The 17156-nt window shown below is 36.6% G+C and overlaps 1 protein-coding gene across 8 annotated transcripts in view; it reads right to left on the minus strand.

The window, feature by feature from the left end:
- Positions 1-17156, minus strand: part of HECTD1 (HECT domain E3 ubiquitin protein ligase 1) — a 112097-nt gene that overhangs the window by 35868 nt on the left and 59073 nt on the right. For all 8 annotated transcript variants that reach the window (XM_072622508.1, XM_072622507.1, XM_072622506.1 and 5 more), the window contains exons 14-19: positions 14878-15141; positions 14711-14787; positions 12575-12709; positions 11474-11620; positions 10589-10683; positions 9631-9736 (exon numbers count right to left, since the gene is read on the minus strand). In XM_072622508.1, the coding sequence (XP_072478609.1) occupies positions 9631-9736; positions 10589-10683; positions 11474-11620; positions 12575-12709; positions 14711-14787; positions 14878-15141 (824 nt within the window). The remainder of the gene's footprint in view (positions 1-9630; positions 9737-10588; positions 10684-11473; positions 11621-12574; positions 12710-14710; positions 14788-14877; positions 15142-17156) is intronic.

The following is a 17156-nucleotide window of genomic DNA, read 5'->3' on the forward strand; positions in this document are numbered from 1 at the left end:
AAATAATTCACAAAAGGCCCTGCTAGTTTAGAACTGTGAAATATAACAACATGATCACTTTAATGGAGACAGTTTTTGAAAACCACATCAGCAGCAAAACTGAATCATTTTTAATTAATTCTCAGAACCAGTTGAACTATCAAGGAAAGCACAGTTCACACACAAACTATTAATTGCTCTGAACTGTCACATAATTTCAATAGGATAACATTTTGATAAAATAATTTAACTTCATGATGGAAATATTGCACAGTGGCTTATTTTCCAGCATTCTTGTGTTTTTACAACTAGTAGTTACATGTTAATTTTCCAAACAGTTCCCAAACAGAAATATAAAATACATGGTTAACAACCAAGGCCAAATTTAGCTTCAGAACTGTGGCTCACCCATCACTTAGAAGTCACCCGCTATGGCAGGCATGTGTGCTATTTAATGGCATTGTCGTCACTGTTAAGACTGTATGTTTCTAGAAAGAAAGGACTCTCTTACTTCTGCATTTATCTTCATCATCAAGGCTAATAATGACATGTCTGCCGTTAACTCTACTAATTATATTGTGCTGATAGAGTAGCAAACTGCTTTGTGACAGAAATTCTATCCTTAATGCATTTTGATAACCTCTTCAATTCCTATACCAGAGATTATACTGCTATTCTGGATTACTGATCTCACATAAGGCCTGGCCAAAGGATTGAGAAGGAAGCCTTAAGCAAATCCAAATAAAAAAACTTGTTCTCATTCCTACCCCTAAGTCTATGTGGAATAGCCTACAAGGGAATCATATACTTCTGATGTAATATAACAAGGAATAAGTACAAATTCTTTTTCCCTGTCTAGGTTCCAAACTCTGCTTCAATAAAAGTACTAGGCTTCCTGAGGATAAAATATAATTCTATATGTAAGTCATACGTCTGGGATTAGGTACTAATGGAGCTACTAATGTAGCTTCATACTATCCCCCCTAGAAAAACCCCTTCCCCAAAACTCTCCTGTGCCAAGCAAGCAGTTCAGCACTATCACCTGACCCCTTTTGCAATGTGAGAATTTTGTTCTATGGTAAGCAAACTCCCCCTATTTTCACTTTTTTCCCAGAATTCCTTTCATCTATTCAGCTTCATTAAAACCTGGCTCTCTACTAAGAATATCACTTCTCCTTAAAACCCATTCTTCCTATTAACCTGAGTTATGAGTCCGAAAGGAATCAGCAAAACTTTACTCGCCACCTCTTTCTATTTCTGCTTTTTTCCACTGAGATCCATTTCCATATTTACTACCAATACACACTAACCTTCAAAACCCACCACTATTCCAGGGCCTGAGTTCCAATTCCAGCTCTTCTACCTACTGTGTACTGTGTGACTTGGGAAAATTCACCTCATCTCCAAGGCCTCAGTCTGCTCCTCTCTAAAAATGGATGGACTGAACTAAAGAATCTCTATAAAGAGAGGAGAATAAGGATCCCTAAAGCCCCTCCCAAATCTAAGCCCACAATCCCATGAATCATTCTGGCTAGAGGCGATCTCTCTCTCCTACATGGAGAACATGAAAAGAGCCAGGGTCTGCTCTCAGTTTCAACAACTACACCGTGTGCCTTCAATGGGAAGGTCATCACCCCCTTCATTCCTTAGTTACTTAATCTTCTGTGCCACAGTGTTTTTGGAGGCCAAGAGTAAGAATACATGTACAAGTCATCTTGAGAATCAACAAGTGCTACGCAGACAGGACAGCGACATCCCTCTGTGGTTCCACAGCCCCTCGAGTCACCGTCCTTGATGTATTTTTAAGGGCTCCCCAAGGACAGGGAACAAACTTTATTCTTCCTGTCAGACTAAGTGAATGCTCAACAGTTATCTATTGAAATAAACGAATGCACGACCATCTTAGCTAAATGTACTCTGTGTCAACTACGTTGGCAGTAAAAACTCAATGCAGTAAAGGTAGTCACCATCAGGTACCAAAAGGACAGTGTAAGTAAAAAAGAAAAAAAATGGTGGGGGGGAGGGGTGCCATTCACTATCAGAGGCAAGGCAGAGAAAAGGCTTACCCTGAAGTGAGGAAGACACATAATTAAGCTCTCTTCAGCATATCCAAGTCACTTAAGCTCTTACTTCTAGCAACCAGGACTACTTTTATTTAAATGCATGGGTTAGCATTTTTATATGTATGAACAACATTTTTTTTAAAAGACTCTAGACAGTATGAAATACTTTCCCTATTATTTCATTTTATTCTGACAACTAGTGTGTTTTTATTGGGGGGAGGGTCAATTAGTAGTGGCTTGCACAGGGTCACACAACTAGTAAATGTCTGAAACCAAATCTGAACTCAGGTCCTCCTGACTCCAGAGCCAGTGTTCTATCCAACGTGCCACCCAGCTGCCCCTCTGACAATTATTTTGTAAAGCATGCATACCAATATTATTATTCCCATCACGCTGGCAAGAAAGCAATACTCAAAGTGGGTAAACAACCTGTCCATCACCAAGCAGCAAAATGAGGACAGAGGTCAAGTTTAGATGTAAGTCTTCCTTTGTTCTATCACACCGCAATGCTTCACTATGAGCATATGGTAACTGCAAATTCCTCAATCTTTTAAGAGGTGCAAATTAATATGAACTGAACGTACTTGCCATGTCTCCCAAAGGCATGTAAATAATGTCTCTACTCGAACATATAATTTGCTTCTAAGGAAACAATTTGGGCTCAGTTTCTTATGTAAAATAAGCCATTTTTGTGTACACCTGTCATCTAAACACTGATTTGCACTCTTTTCCTTCTGAGACAAGTTACTACCATTTTGGGGCAATATCTGATAGGGGAATACAGCAGTGAGAGGTAGCAGACACCAGGCAAGTACAGGTCATGCACACAGGTATTAGTCATGGATCTCTAAAGAGGCAAAGGAACTAATTCTGTAAGTGTACCTAAGTGATCATTTGGAACCAAAAAAAAGGAAAACTACTAATAAAGAATAGTCAGGTACGCAAGCAACTACTCAATCCAACAAGAATTTATTACACACCTACATTAGGCCCTAATAGAATAAAATAAAACAAAACATATTAAAAAAAAAAAAAAGCCCCTGGCCTCAATGATCTTATGTTCTAATGGGGAAATATAACAGACAAATAAGCAAAAATAATGATGTTTTCCTTCTCCTCAAATTAAGAAGTAGGAGGATCAAGAAGCTTTCCAAAGTTTCTTGTGCTTCAAGTAGATGAGTCTTAAAGGAGACCAACCATTCCACCCAAAAGGACAACAGAGAGCACAACCTAGATTTGACACAAAGCCCCAATTCAGGAATTAAATATAGTGACATTAAGTAAAACCCAAGAAGACATGAATCCTCCCAAAAATGCAAGTTTAGAAATCTACACAAAGGAGAGAATAGCTATGAGGAGTGACTTAAGGAAAAACAATGCATTTTCCACAAGGTCTACATGAATATCCAAAAGAAATAAAGCAAGAGACAAAATAAAGTTCTGTAGAAAAGAACTAGAAGAATAAATACCCTCAAAGAGAAAGTAGTAAAGTTGATCCAAGAAACGGAGACTCTCAGAAAACTAGAATAGATCTCGTCAAAAATTAATTACTTCCTGGGAAAACAGGAAATATTATCACAAAAATCAAGACTGAAAAAAGAGAAGAAAATGTAAATACATAACTTCAGAAATAACTGATGTGGAAAACAAACTTAAGAGAAAATTTAGAAATAATTGGAGAAAATAATGATTAAAGAAAAGGTGGGACACTTTATTTCAAGAGAGCATAAATGTCAAGGGCCCAGACCTATAAAAACCAGAGGACAAGGATCGAAGTCATCAATTACCTTCTGAAAGAAACCACAAAGCCAAAAGCTCCAGGAGTTATGTAACTAAAACCCAGAGTTCCCACATTAAAAAATATATATATATACTGCAAGCATCCAGAAAGAAGCAGCTATAATACAAAGGAACCAGTCAGGTCACACAGCTTCTTCTAAAAATGAGAGATCTTAGGATATAACAGTCTAAAAAGCAAAAGACATAGGCTTATGACAAATAACCCATTCTGCAAAGTTTAATCTTTTAAGAGGAGAGAACATACCTTTGATGGAATAGAAACTAAAAAGGAACTTAAATGCAAACATCAGTCAAGAGTAACCTAGAAAGGTAAATATGTCTGGCTCACTGGAAAGGGCTATACTGTAACAAGGGGGAAAGAAACGATTTTCCCTTGGAAAGCTTAATGTAATTAAAGGGTATAAAGAGAATTAGAATTAAATATGAAACACATGAGCTCTAAGGATGGACTGGTTCTACTCCAAGAGTTTTTTAAGAGCAAAAGTTAAGAGTAAACAACAAAGTAGTGAGGAAAGAAAGATAAAAGGGGTGAAACTTGCTATTTCTCTTAGGGTTTGGCAGAAGACGAGCACACAAACATAAAGAAGATATCTGAAATATGGTGAAGAAGGCAAGAGGCAGTGCAAGGCTAGTCAAAAACCGTTAAGAGAATAGTCAATAAAATGCAGACCAGTGAGCTTGACTTTGACTGACAGGAAAAATTATAGAACACATCATTAAAGAGATAGTTAAAAAACTTGGAAAGCAAGCAAGGTTCATAAAGAACAAGTTATGTCAAACGAATCTTATTTCCCTTTTTGAGATGTTGTACATTAAGTTTACTCAAATCTCAAAAGAATTCCATAAAATGTCTCATTATTCTTGTGGCATCTATGGAGAAATGTAAACCAGACAATAATGCGAGTTAAACTGCTGGATTCAAAAAGTAGCCGAGGGAGAGTAGAAGTAGGGATCTCCTTGAGCTCTCCTTCCAAACCCCTCAAAATATCTGTAAAAAATTTCTCTAAACAAACTCTAGAGCAGCAGAAGCCACGAAGTGAAACAGATTTTCAGTCCAAGACAATCTGGAAGGCCAAAGGAAGGGTCTTTGCACCAGGCTTAGAACAGAGCACGGCCCATACCGTGCTGGCACAGACCCAGGCCTCAAGGGCCTGGAATCACTGGCAGTTGCTGTGGTTTCCAAACTCCTCAATCCACAACTGCCAAAGACAGCTTCAAAGATCACTGAGAAATCTCCCTCATCTGGGTGAGAGGGGAGCATTGGTCTGGGTCTGGCTCTGGCCCCAGCCCCAGGGCAGCAGCTCCTGCTCACAGTCTACAGACAAGTGGGGGAATTGAGTAGCTGATCTGGGTCACAGTCCTGAGTGGGGGTCCTAGGGTAAGGAGGAGTGTTGATGTGGTGGAACTGGTGGTGGCTGTGGAGAAGGAATCTTACTTGAAGTTTCAGGGCAGAAAGGAGTGTTTGTAGGAGCTTACAGACAAGAGCTCAGGCCAGAAGAGGGGTAAGCACCTCTCCCTTGATTATAACACTTTGGAGGAACTGAGAACTTACAGGTCACTAGAGATTATCTCTGAAAACAGCTGCACAAAACTTCTGAAACTTGGGGTAGTATACCCTCCACTTAACAAAGAGCTCAAAAGTCAAGTAATTGGCTGGGAAAACATACAAAAAGGGAGGAAAAATAAAACTCCAGAAGGTTACTTTCTTTTTGAAAAGGTATTTCCTTCCATCTTTCTGGATGAGGAAGAACAAAGTGTACAAGTAGAGGAAGATCAAAACATACAACTAGAGGAAGATAGCAAGGTCAAGGCTCCTACATCCAAAGCCTCCAAAACAAAATGAAATGGTCTCAGGCCATGAAAGAGGTCAAAAAGGATTTTTTAAATCATGTAAGAGAAATAGAGGGAAAATTGGGAAGAGAAATGAGAGTAATGCAAGAAAATTCATGAAAAATGAGTCAACAACTTGCTAAAAGGGACCCAAAAAATGCTGAAGAAAATAACACCTTTAAAAATAAACTAAACCAAATGGTAAAAAAGTTCCAAAAAACCAATGAGAAGGCCTTAAAAAGCAGAATTGACCAAATGGAAAAGGAGGTCCAAAAGCTCCCTGAAGAAAATAAGACCTTAAGAAATGGAATGAAGCAAATGGAAGGTAATGACTTTATGAGAAATCAAAAAATTATTAAAAAAAAAAGAAGAAGAAAAAATAGAAGACAATGTGAAATATCTCACTGGAAAAACCACTGACCTGGAAAATAGATCCAGGAGAGATAATTTAAAAACCATTGGTCTACCTGAGAACCATGATTAAAAAAGAGTCTACACATTATTTTACAAGAAATTATCAAGGAGAACTGTTCTGATATTCTAGAACCAGAGGGTAAAATAGAAATGGAAATAATCCACTGATCATCTCCTGAAAGAGATCCTAAAAGGAAAACTTTAGGAATATTGTATAGCCAAATTCCAGAGTTCCCAGGGCAAAGAGAAAATACTACAAGCAGCCAGAAAGAAAGAATTCAATTATTGTGGAAATAAAATCAGGGTAACTCAGGATTTAACAGCTTTTACAATAAGGGAATGAAGGGCCTGGAATATAATGTTCCAGAGGTCAAAGAAGTAGTATTAAAACCAAGAATCACCTACCCAGCAAAACTGAGTATAATATTTCCGGGACAAAAACAGAATTTCAATGAAATTGAGGACTTTCAAGCATTCTTGTTGAAAAGACCAGAACTAAATAGAAAACCTGATGTTCAAATACAAGAATCAAGAGAAACATGAAAAAGTAAACAGGAAAGAGAAGCTACAAGGCACTCATTAAAGCATGGAAAGATGCTATTTGTAAGTCATAAGACCTTTCTCAGTGTTAGGGTAGTCAGAGGGAATGTGTAGGTGTGTGCGCAGAGAGAGACACAGAGGGCACAGGGTGAGCTCATTATGAAGGGAGTACCTAAAAAATAAAGTTAACTGTTGAGAGGAATGTACTGGTAGAGACAGAAAGGAAGAGGTAGAAGGGAAGGAGGGGGGAGATGAAAGGGAATTAAGTGAGCCTTACTCTCATAGGATTTGGCCTAAGGAGGGAATAACACCCTCAATTGGGTATGGAAATCTATCTTAGCCTGCAGGAAGTGGGGGGGGGGGGGGAAGGGGATAGGAGAGGGAGGATAATAGGGACAGCAGATTGGGGGAAGGGGTGATCAGAAGCAAACACTATTGTGGGGAACAGATCAAGAGAGTGAATAAATGGAGGGCAAGACAGGATAGAGGGCCATGCGGTTAGTCTTTCACAACATGACTGCTATGAAAGCTTTCTTCATGGCTACACATGTATGACCTACATCAAACTGCTTGTTTTCTCAATGAGGGTGGGTGGAGAGAGAGTAAGGGAGAGACTGTGAAACTCAAAGCTTTAAAAATGAATATTAAAAATTGTTTTTACATGCAACTGGGAAATAAGATGTACATGCAATGAGACACAGAAATCTATCTTGCCCTACAAGAAAATAGAAGGGAAAGAGATTGGGGGGGGGGAACAGAAGGGAGAAGAAATTGGGGAAAGGGGTGGATGGGGTACACGCTGTCCTGGGGTGGGGAACGAGAAGAGATAGGGAGAAAATTGGGAATTCAAAATCTTATGGAAGTGAATGTTGTAAACTGAAAATAAATAAATTATATACATATTTTTAAACAGCAGCGAAGACTCCAGGGGTCCACAGGAACTGTCTTCAAGTATGTGAAAGGTCATCAATGGAAGAGCAATGAGAGACCTTCTAGCAACAAGGAACAATGGTCAAAAGGTGCAAGAAGGCAAATTCTGCCTTCACAGGAAAAGCCTCCTCACAATCCAAGTACCCTAAACGGAGTGGGTTATCTTGGGGTTGTGGGTTCTTGGTGAAGAGGTATTTTATCTACTTAGATATCTCTGAGCAAAGGGTGGATACCCATGTGTTAGGTATGCTATAGGGGGAATGACTTCTGGTTATGGGTGAAATTAGATGGCTGCTAAAGTTCCTTCCAAATAACTCTGGTATGCAACATACACTTAAAAGAACTAAGTATGGTCTCTTAAAGTATAATGGGTGGTACGGACATGGACAAAGTACAAAGCACAGATTAAAGATTCACTGCAGTAAATACAATAAAGAAGAAAGGAAAGACACATAACTTTAACTGAGCTTGAATACAAAGGGACAGTACAAACTCCTAAGCAGAATGCTGAGAGTACTGTGAATGAAGACGGGAGTTACTGTTATTGTTAAAAGCAGTGGATGTGCAGAGACTCATGAGACACACACAATATGCAGCTAGATGACAAAAGAATTTTTTCACATGTTTGGAGGCAAGACAGTTTGGAAAAAAAAGATGAAGGCTCAATACTTGTGGATATGAGTTTAATGGTGATGTGTAACAAAAAGTCAACACCATCCAACTCATTCTTTGTGTCAGCCTTCTCTAGTATGGAAAACAACTTCAAACTGAAGAGAGCATAACAATCACGGTGGGATGGTTTTTTAAGTCTAAAATAGTCAATAAAGTAAGAATACATTTAGACTCTTCAGGTAAGTCACCTCTCAACCCAGACAAATGATTCCCTAACGTGCGTAAAGAATCTATAGATGAGATCACTGAGCCACAACTGTTCATCTCTGGAAAATCATGAAAAAAGAAGAGGGGAAAAGAGGAATTGTTCTTATTTCAAAAAAAGAAACAAAATTGTCAAAAGTAGAATAACCACCCACAAAATGAGAGAGATTATTAAGTAGCTTCAGGGAATAGGAATGAGTTCACTAAGACCAACCTCACTATTAACTAAACAAACCTTCTTTTCTCCTATAATATAATTAATTAGTATGAATTATTAGAAGAACATCACAAACACTGTGATCTAGATTTTAGAAAATCATCTAAACTCTGTCATAATAATTTGACAGGTAAGATAGCAAAATAAGGACTTACACAGCCAGCTGAACAACCATACCTCAAAAAGCAATGGTTAATTGACTGGTACCACCCTATACACTTGTCCGCAGTACAGTGACAGAGGATTCAGAATGATCCTGTCCTACTCAACATTTTTATAAATGACATATCAAAGACTTCAATAAAGTTTATAAAATCTGCAGATGACATAAAGTTGAGAGGGATACCTAATATGATAGAAGGCAGAATAAATAATTTAGTAATATACAGGACAAAAATCAATCAAGTAAAGTGAGAGGGAAAATGTAAAATCATAAGGTTCTTATACACTTAAAACAGGTAGAAATCCCCTGTAGTAGGTGTAGGGAGGAGGGGTGTGTGTGTGTGTGTGTGTGTGTGTGTCTGTGTGTGTGTGTGTGTGTGTGTGTGTGTGTGTGTGCGTGCGTGCGCGTGTGCGTGTGTATTTAAAGCAGTACACATTTTTAAATATCAACAGAAAAAACTGAAGGCTTACAAGAGGGTACATACTTCATGATTTTAAACTATTACAACAACAATAGAGACTACCCCCAAAAAGTACATAAAATTCCCTTACTTCATCTGATTAAAAAGAAAACAAAACAGGCATCAAGACCCTAAATCTAATTCTTTTCATCTTTTTTTTGCGTAGTGAAAAAATGTTCTTTTGTAAATTTACTGAGGAAATAAAAGTTGAAAGTGCTAACACTAAAGCAATTTATAAAGAGGATTTGCCAAAATGAATACTGCCAATCAAACACAAGGAAGAAGAAAACCCTTAACGAAAAGACTGCTTAGCTGGAGACAGTCACCATTTTTAAGAGTTTGTGTACTCTATGCTTACCTGGAGATTATATGTAGATCCTGGGGTATCATACAGATGGAGAGGTAGACGTTCAATAGATTCTAGCACTGCTATTAACTTCCGAATTAAAGCAACTGCTGGACGACTGTGAAGGTAAGAGTAATTGGGAAGAGTGTAAGAATTCCAAAATATTGAATAAATGATAAAAAGCACAATTATATTAAAAGATTAATCTAAAAGCTACTATCCAATTAGATAAAATAACAGAAACTGAAACAAATGAGCTAATTTATCAAGGAAAGATTAAAACCCAAATATTCTGGTTTATTATTTATCTACGGAACAAGGACTTCATAGTCATGCTGCTTTCGCTATATGGTGAAAACCATATTTTATTTTTGGCAAACTTCTGAGGAAGCAGAGGCATCTATGCATAATTCAACTTTATTTCTAGTGAACCTAAAAAAGCTTTAGTAATTTGAAGATTTGTTGTCAAAGAAAATCCTTCCCTGTCAATTGTTTCCAATGTAAAAGTAACATATCATTTAAAACTCTTTGATTTTTTCCAATTGCAGATGAAGAAAATACTTTATTTAATTCAAAATTTAGTAAGCATCTACTTACAAGGCATATTTGATGTTGAGGAATACTTTATTTCAAAGTAAAGAATGTTAAACGTTACATCCCAAGACTGCTAGGTTGCTCTAGATAAAATAACCCTCCGTTTTACCTAAGAAAATTCACAGCAATTAAGTGGCCTGCCCCTAGATCACGTGGCTAGAAAGTGCCTTTCAGAAAGCAGAACATGAATTCTCCAACTCTAGCCAAAAGTTCTTTCAACTATACCAGAAGACTTCCTTTTTTATACAAACTCACAGAACAAGGTACCTAAATTAGGTTTTATTCAATCATTCATTGACGGCAAGTAATATACATGGAACTGTTTAAGTAGCTACATTATTCTGTCTAAGCAATTAAATAAAAAGGTGGCTCTTACCTTTCATCATCTTCATTTTCGCTGAAGGCTGTCTTGAAAACATTGATCCTCTCTACTAGCTGACTACAGTCTTGTTTCACTTCTAAATCCATGCTCTAAAAGAGAAACAATCTTATTATTTAATAAACTGTAAACAGTATTCTTTCCTCACTGGGATAGTGATAATATTCACATTTGCATAAAATGTTACTAGACAAATTATTCTATTCTAAGATAAAAACTGGACGTACTTAAGCCACCAATATTTTCCTATTACGTAAAGGTCCTCTATGAAATTCCGTATAAGGCAGTTCTGACTAAACCTACAATACTAAACTGCTCATCACAAGAAAGGATAAAGAAACTAAGGGCTAATTATATTTTAGAGAAATTCAAAACACTGATCAACAAGCTGTACATCATTTTGTTAGATACAAAAATCACCATGAATTTCCTTTATGCAAATTCATAAGCTGATTTTGAGGGACACAGTAAATGAAAATCATCAGCAGTTACCTTAATAAGTGCTTGAAATTTACTAAGGTTAGTGCTAATGCATTTCATTTACCTTTGTCACTACATAAAATAAAGCAATAAGTTAGGTCAAATTCTAAATTTAATGATTCTTTTCAAATATTCCAATGATTAGAAAAAGGGAAAAAATGGAGATTCATTAAAACTGAACAAATAAAGAATGGTCAATAAATTCATTATTGAATTTTTTTACTCAACTTTTTAAAATCAGATATTACATAGTTTATACTTAGTACTTTTAATATTTTAGTTTCTGAAGAGGTGCTGATAAAATAAAGTCTTTAATGTAGAGAATGAAAATTTAAATACAATACTAAGTGATTCCATTTACTATAGCCTATTTTTTCCACTTATGCTCAAGAACAGACTTACATTATTCAAAACTGTAAGAAGTGCTTGCACCAAACCACTGCTACACATTTCATATGGCGAAATAGTGTTTTCATCCTTCAAGAGTACAATTAAGTTTTCCAAAGCTGTCTTCATTAAATCTCTCCAAGTATTCTCACTCTCAATGCACTGAAGAGAAAATACAGGAGGTAAAAGAATATAATAAGCAAAAGCCAAGTTCCTATTTTAATTCAAACATTATCACCCTTGGTAATAAATGAATTTCTCTATTATATGCCAATTCTTTTTATACTTCACTAATACAAAGACTGAGGAGAAAAATTCTACCTCAGCATCCTTACGAAGTTTGTTGATTTGACATAAGGATCTAAACATTTTAAACTATTGGTGGATCTGTGAATTGATTCTTCTCTAAAAATCTGGAAACTATAAAAAGCAATTTGAAATTATACTCAAAACACTCTCTTAAAATAGTGATGTTGAAAATAGATTAAATTCCTACAAGCGTATACACCAAAGAGATCAAACAAAGAGAGAAAAAAAAGTCTGTGCACAAAATAGTTATATCAAAGAACTGTCACACAGGGAATGGACAAAGAATGTGAAAAAACTATCGTAGCATAAGAAATGACAGATTCAGACAAAAACCAGGGAAAACTTCTAAGAACTAATACAAAGAAAAGGGAATAAAAGGAGAACAATCTACAGAATGACTAAAACAATTTAAAAGACAACCACTGTGGGAAACTTCAGAACTCTCATCCAGGAGAACTCTCGCAAGAGTTGATGTTAGAGACACCAAATGAGGCAATTTCTGACACTCAATCGGAGGTTATGTTTTGCTTGGACACTTAATCATTAGAAGGCAGAGCTTTTAATTTGGAGAGGGGGAACAGAGTTTGGGGAGAAAGGAGTGATAACAGGTACCCAAAAGTACAACGAGAGAACGAAGCACGCTAAGAAGGTAACACAGACAGCACAACGCTCTGAAGACGACACTGTGAGTGATGGAAGGCTCAGTCTCACACGCAGTCCTCTCAACATTCACCTTCATCGATGTTTGCAAAGTTCGTGAGAAAAGAAGCCAAGTTTTTGTTAAAATGTATGAGTGCCGTAACTCACTTGTCTGTTTGTGTGCAGCTCCCAGGAGGACTCTAACTGCGTCGCTATGTTTCTGAGTGTTACCACTACTCCCCGAGGCATGCTTTCAACAGCTTTAAAGTGATCATCATACAAATCTCTGGCCATAGTTCGTACCTACCAAGAAAAAAAAAAAAAAAACTATTTTTATATCACATTTAACAAATCTACCTGATTTTTCTTTTACTCCTCATAAAGTATTAGAGCTTTAATATAGTCATGGAAAATGAGGTTTTTTTCTATCAGCTTAAAATAAAATTCCATCACTTCTTACCCATACACATCAAATTCCTAACCTGCCTATAATGAGTATCACCAGACTAACAACATCATATTAGGCAAAAATCACTGCTGTAGTTAATGTTTTTTAATTATTAAGATTCCATGTTCTCCTGTAAACAAAACAGAAATTTTTCAATTGGTGAACAGCAAAAAAACTGGTACACGAATGTAATGGAATACTACCATATGGTGCATGTAAAGAAAAATGGAAAGACTTCTATGAACTGAAGCAGAATGAAACAAGCACCACCAGGAAAGCAATATATGCAATAATGACAACAATGGAAATACAAAGTCTGCCGCTACCACCAACAAAACTGAAACTGAACATTAGGAAAGTACAAAGACCAAGGTTGGCTTCAAAGAACAACTATGAAAACGCATTTCCTCCTTTTCTACAGAGGTGGGAGGCCAAGGCTATAGAACATACACAGAATGTCTAAAATGATGTATTTAGTTTTCATTTTTTTCCTCTTTTGTGTTTTTAATACTAGATGGCTCTCAGAAAGGGAGGAAAGAGATGAAAAGGTGATATAAACAAAAATACCAATAAAAACTAAAAAATGTCTTTAAAGTTTCCACGTTATCGTACTTCTCACAGGATTTAGGTTTAATTTGTATCTTACTAATATACATAACTTCTATACATATTAAAGTTTTAAGATGTGATTTCTTCTCATTCAAACTAATAAAAACAATTTGGAGGAGAAAAAAAAAGTGAGCTCATCAAAAATACCACAGATTCCAAAGCAAACCTAAGATACGATGTTTCCTAAGAGTCATTCTGTAATAAAAATGTCTACAAATGCAAACCATGGTTTGCAATTCATTAAACCATGCAGAATCAATGTTTATTTTAATGACAACAGAAAATAATATACACAGGAGTTCTAATGTTAAGGAGAAAAAAATTAACCCATTTTTCCCTCTCCCAACTACCACTAATCACATTTTTTAAACTATCTTGCTACATATCAACAAAAGAATGTGAAAGATACAGTATAATACATCAAAAAGAGTATCATATCATAAATCTGAAATAAAGAGTTAAAACAAACTGTCAAAGTGCTATGTCACTACATAAATTTGTCTCAAAGGGTCATCATTTTCACTTAATAATGAAGCCGTTAATGTGTTCATGTGTATGCACTGGCATCCCCACACACGCATACACATTTAATTTGGCTAGCATTTCAAGTTCTAGAAAAATGTGTTAAAATATATGTTATAAAAAAAGTCCCTTTTGGAATATGGCCATGTAAAATATAGAGATGTCATTCTCATAGAGAGATCTGTTGCATCCCAAAGTAGATGATGCACTTGTAAGAGCTATAATGACATAAAATACAGAAGTAAAATGGTTTTTATAAATCCAAATGACTTTCCTGCTCATTTCTATTATGCAGGAATTACAGGATCACATTCACACCAGGAACTGTGATAAGAAACAAATTTTTTAAAAAAATAATGCCCACTAAAATAAATTATTATCCCTAGTACCAAAACTTAAAGAAGTAAGATCTCATCCTCCAAAAAAATCCCTCTGTCTTAAAACTAAACCTTTTGCTGCACTGTGGTTTTTTATCACCACCATAAGAAATAAAATGAAAATATGCTATTTGGCACTTCATACATGGATATATTTAGAATTAAGAAATTCAGTCAGAAGAAAATTAAATGAAAGAAGAAAATTAAATGAAAATAGTAAACTTGGAAAGGAAAAAAGTAGCAAGAATTATATTATAAAATTTGATCTGTTCAAACCTTGCACCTTAAAACTTTATTAGGAATAATTTTAATACAATTCAGAAGAAAAAATAATTCCTTGAAAAATACCTTTTGCTTTGTTTTCTCTAATTTAGATTTTAATTTTCTTCCTCTTTTGCCAGTCCAGCCAGTGACAAATTCTGACCCTACAAAAAATATACAATACCAACACATGAAATACGCGAAGTGCTACATAAATTCTTACCTGTCAAAACTTGAAGTCCATATATACTCACCCAAAGAGGTTTCAGCTGTAAATGAATGCTTCGTTCCTCTATTAGATTCAAAGACAAAACCAGGTAGATCTTCTTTCAATATTGTAGCCTGCTGTCCGTCTGAATTATGAATAGCAATTTCTCCTTCTTTTAAACAAGTTAGTGACCAATTGCCTACAGTAAGCTTAGTGGGTCCTGGAACTGAAAGTATAGGTTGACTTGAAGTAGATGGCTTTACTTGGCTTCGGGCTCTTTGTAACTTCTCTAAGAATTCACTTCTGCTTTCTACAAGGGAAAAAAAAGGGATTATGTTTAATGCTTCCGTCCTTTTAAAGCTTTGTCTTTCCTTCAAAGATATTTCCAAAATAAAAGAATTCCTTTTTCATGTGAACATTTTCATCGCCAAAACTATCAGAAAAAGAATATCTGTGTAATTAAATTTTATAAAATCAACTTGAGAAGGGCCTCTCAGATGAAATAATGGAATCAGACTGTTGTGAGGACCAGATAGAGACCTGCCTTTCAGGCACATACTGGACCGTACTGAGGCCTTTTTTGAAGGCAAAGCAATTACTGAGGTAACGACTACGCAACAAATATGCATAAAACTGTTGTCGTTTTTTCAAGGGTTACAAAAAAGAACCAAATCACTATTTACAGGGAATGGGAAGTTCACATAAGCCAAGTTAGAAGCACACACTTGATATCACTAATCAGTGATGAGTTAGTACTTACGAGGAAATAGATGCCACAGAAAAAGTTTCAGAAGAAGGCAACAATAAAAGGATGAAAATGGAAAAGAGGAAGAAGCTGAACACTGGAGTCACAGCCGGAGGTCATGAGAAGCTACAAGAAAAGCTGTAACAGGGAACAGAACGCCCTCAGGCAAGGCTGAGTAAGCTGGGAGGGCTGCCGAAGCATCCTGCTAAACCCTCCTGCTGTGGAGAGGTGGCTACTTGGGCTCAGCACTCTGACACCATCTAGAGAGGGGTGGCTCTGCTGCCCTCACGGCTATGAAAGGAAGGAATACACGCAGAAAGACAGGATTTACATCAGCTTGGCGGTGGAAAACAAGATCAACTTTGTTGAGAACTGACTGTCAGAAGTAAAATCTCCTGTTACTTGAAGAGTTGGGGCAGGCACGAGAGGCAGAGTCAAGGTGGCCAAGCAACACCTGAGTTCATTTAATGTAACCTATCCACAAAGACAGAGAGAACACACCAGACCAAATCCTAATGGGGAAATCCAAGAAAAAAGAGGGAGTCATTTTTCCAGGCCAAGTAGGTCTAAGAAGACAGAGGGGCCTGCAGACCGAGAAGCCAGGTGTGGCCAGGAGGACATCACATGAAGACTGCAAACAGACTGAGAAGCAGAGGCATGAAGAGGTCATGAGGACTCCAACGACTGCGCGACGCTGGAATCGATACCAGCGGTGCCAGCTCAAAATTTTAAGTGTGAGAATTTATCTCAGAAATAGGCAAATGCTACAAAAATCATAGCTTGACTTATTTTATTTCTTGTCAGAATGAGGGAGAAAATGTTAATAATTAAACTTAAACATGTGATGAGCTCTTTTTTTTTTTCAGAGAGGTAGCTGTTAAATATTTACTAGCACATTCCTGCTCATGATCCATTTCCAGGGGGAAATGATGAAGGTACATGTGGTCAGGGGCAGAAAGGAGGGGGTGATAACGGGGGGACAGATTAAGGGAAGCAGTGATCAGAAGCAAAACAGATTTCTGAGGAGAAAAGGTTAAGAAAAAAGGATAAATAGAAGAGAATTTATAGGCTGGCGAGAAATACAGAGGTAGCGATCAATACTTGTGAACGCAGATAAGATGAACATACTCAAAAGGGAAAGGAATAGCAAGAAGCTAAGAAACCAGAATCTCATAGTATGTTGTTTACAAGTAACATGCTGAAACAGAAGGAGAAACACAGAGCTAAAATAAAGGGCTGGGGCAGAATCTATCGTGCTGTAGCTGATAGAACAAAGGGAAGGTTAGCAACCATGATCTCAGAAAAAGCAACAGCAAAAACATACCTAATTAAGAGATAAACAGAAAAACTACATTTTGCTTAAAAAGTATTACAGAAAATGCATTAATATACTGAATGTATATGCAGCAAATGTAGTTAGCAACTGAATTCCTAAAAGAAAACTATTAAAGGAACTGTATAACAACCGAGTTTTCATTTTTTATTTTTTTATTTTTCTTTCCCTCCTTCCCTCTCTCCCTCCCCCCTCCCTCCCTAAGACAGCATACAATTCTGTATAGGTTCTACACATACATTCCTAT

The sequence above is a fragment of the Notamacropus eugenii genome, chromosome 7 (assembly GCF_028372415.1).
Source record: "Notamacropus eugenii isolate mMacEug1 chromosome 7, mMacEug1.pri_v2, whole genome shotgun sequence".
NCBI classification, from domain to species: Eukaryota; Metazoa; Chordata; class Mammalia; order Diprotodontia; family Macropodidae; genus Notamacropus; species Notamacropus eugenii.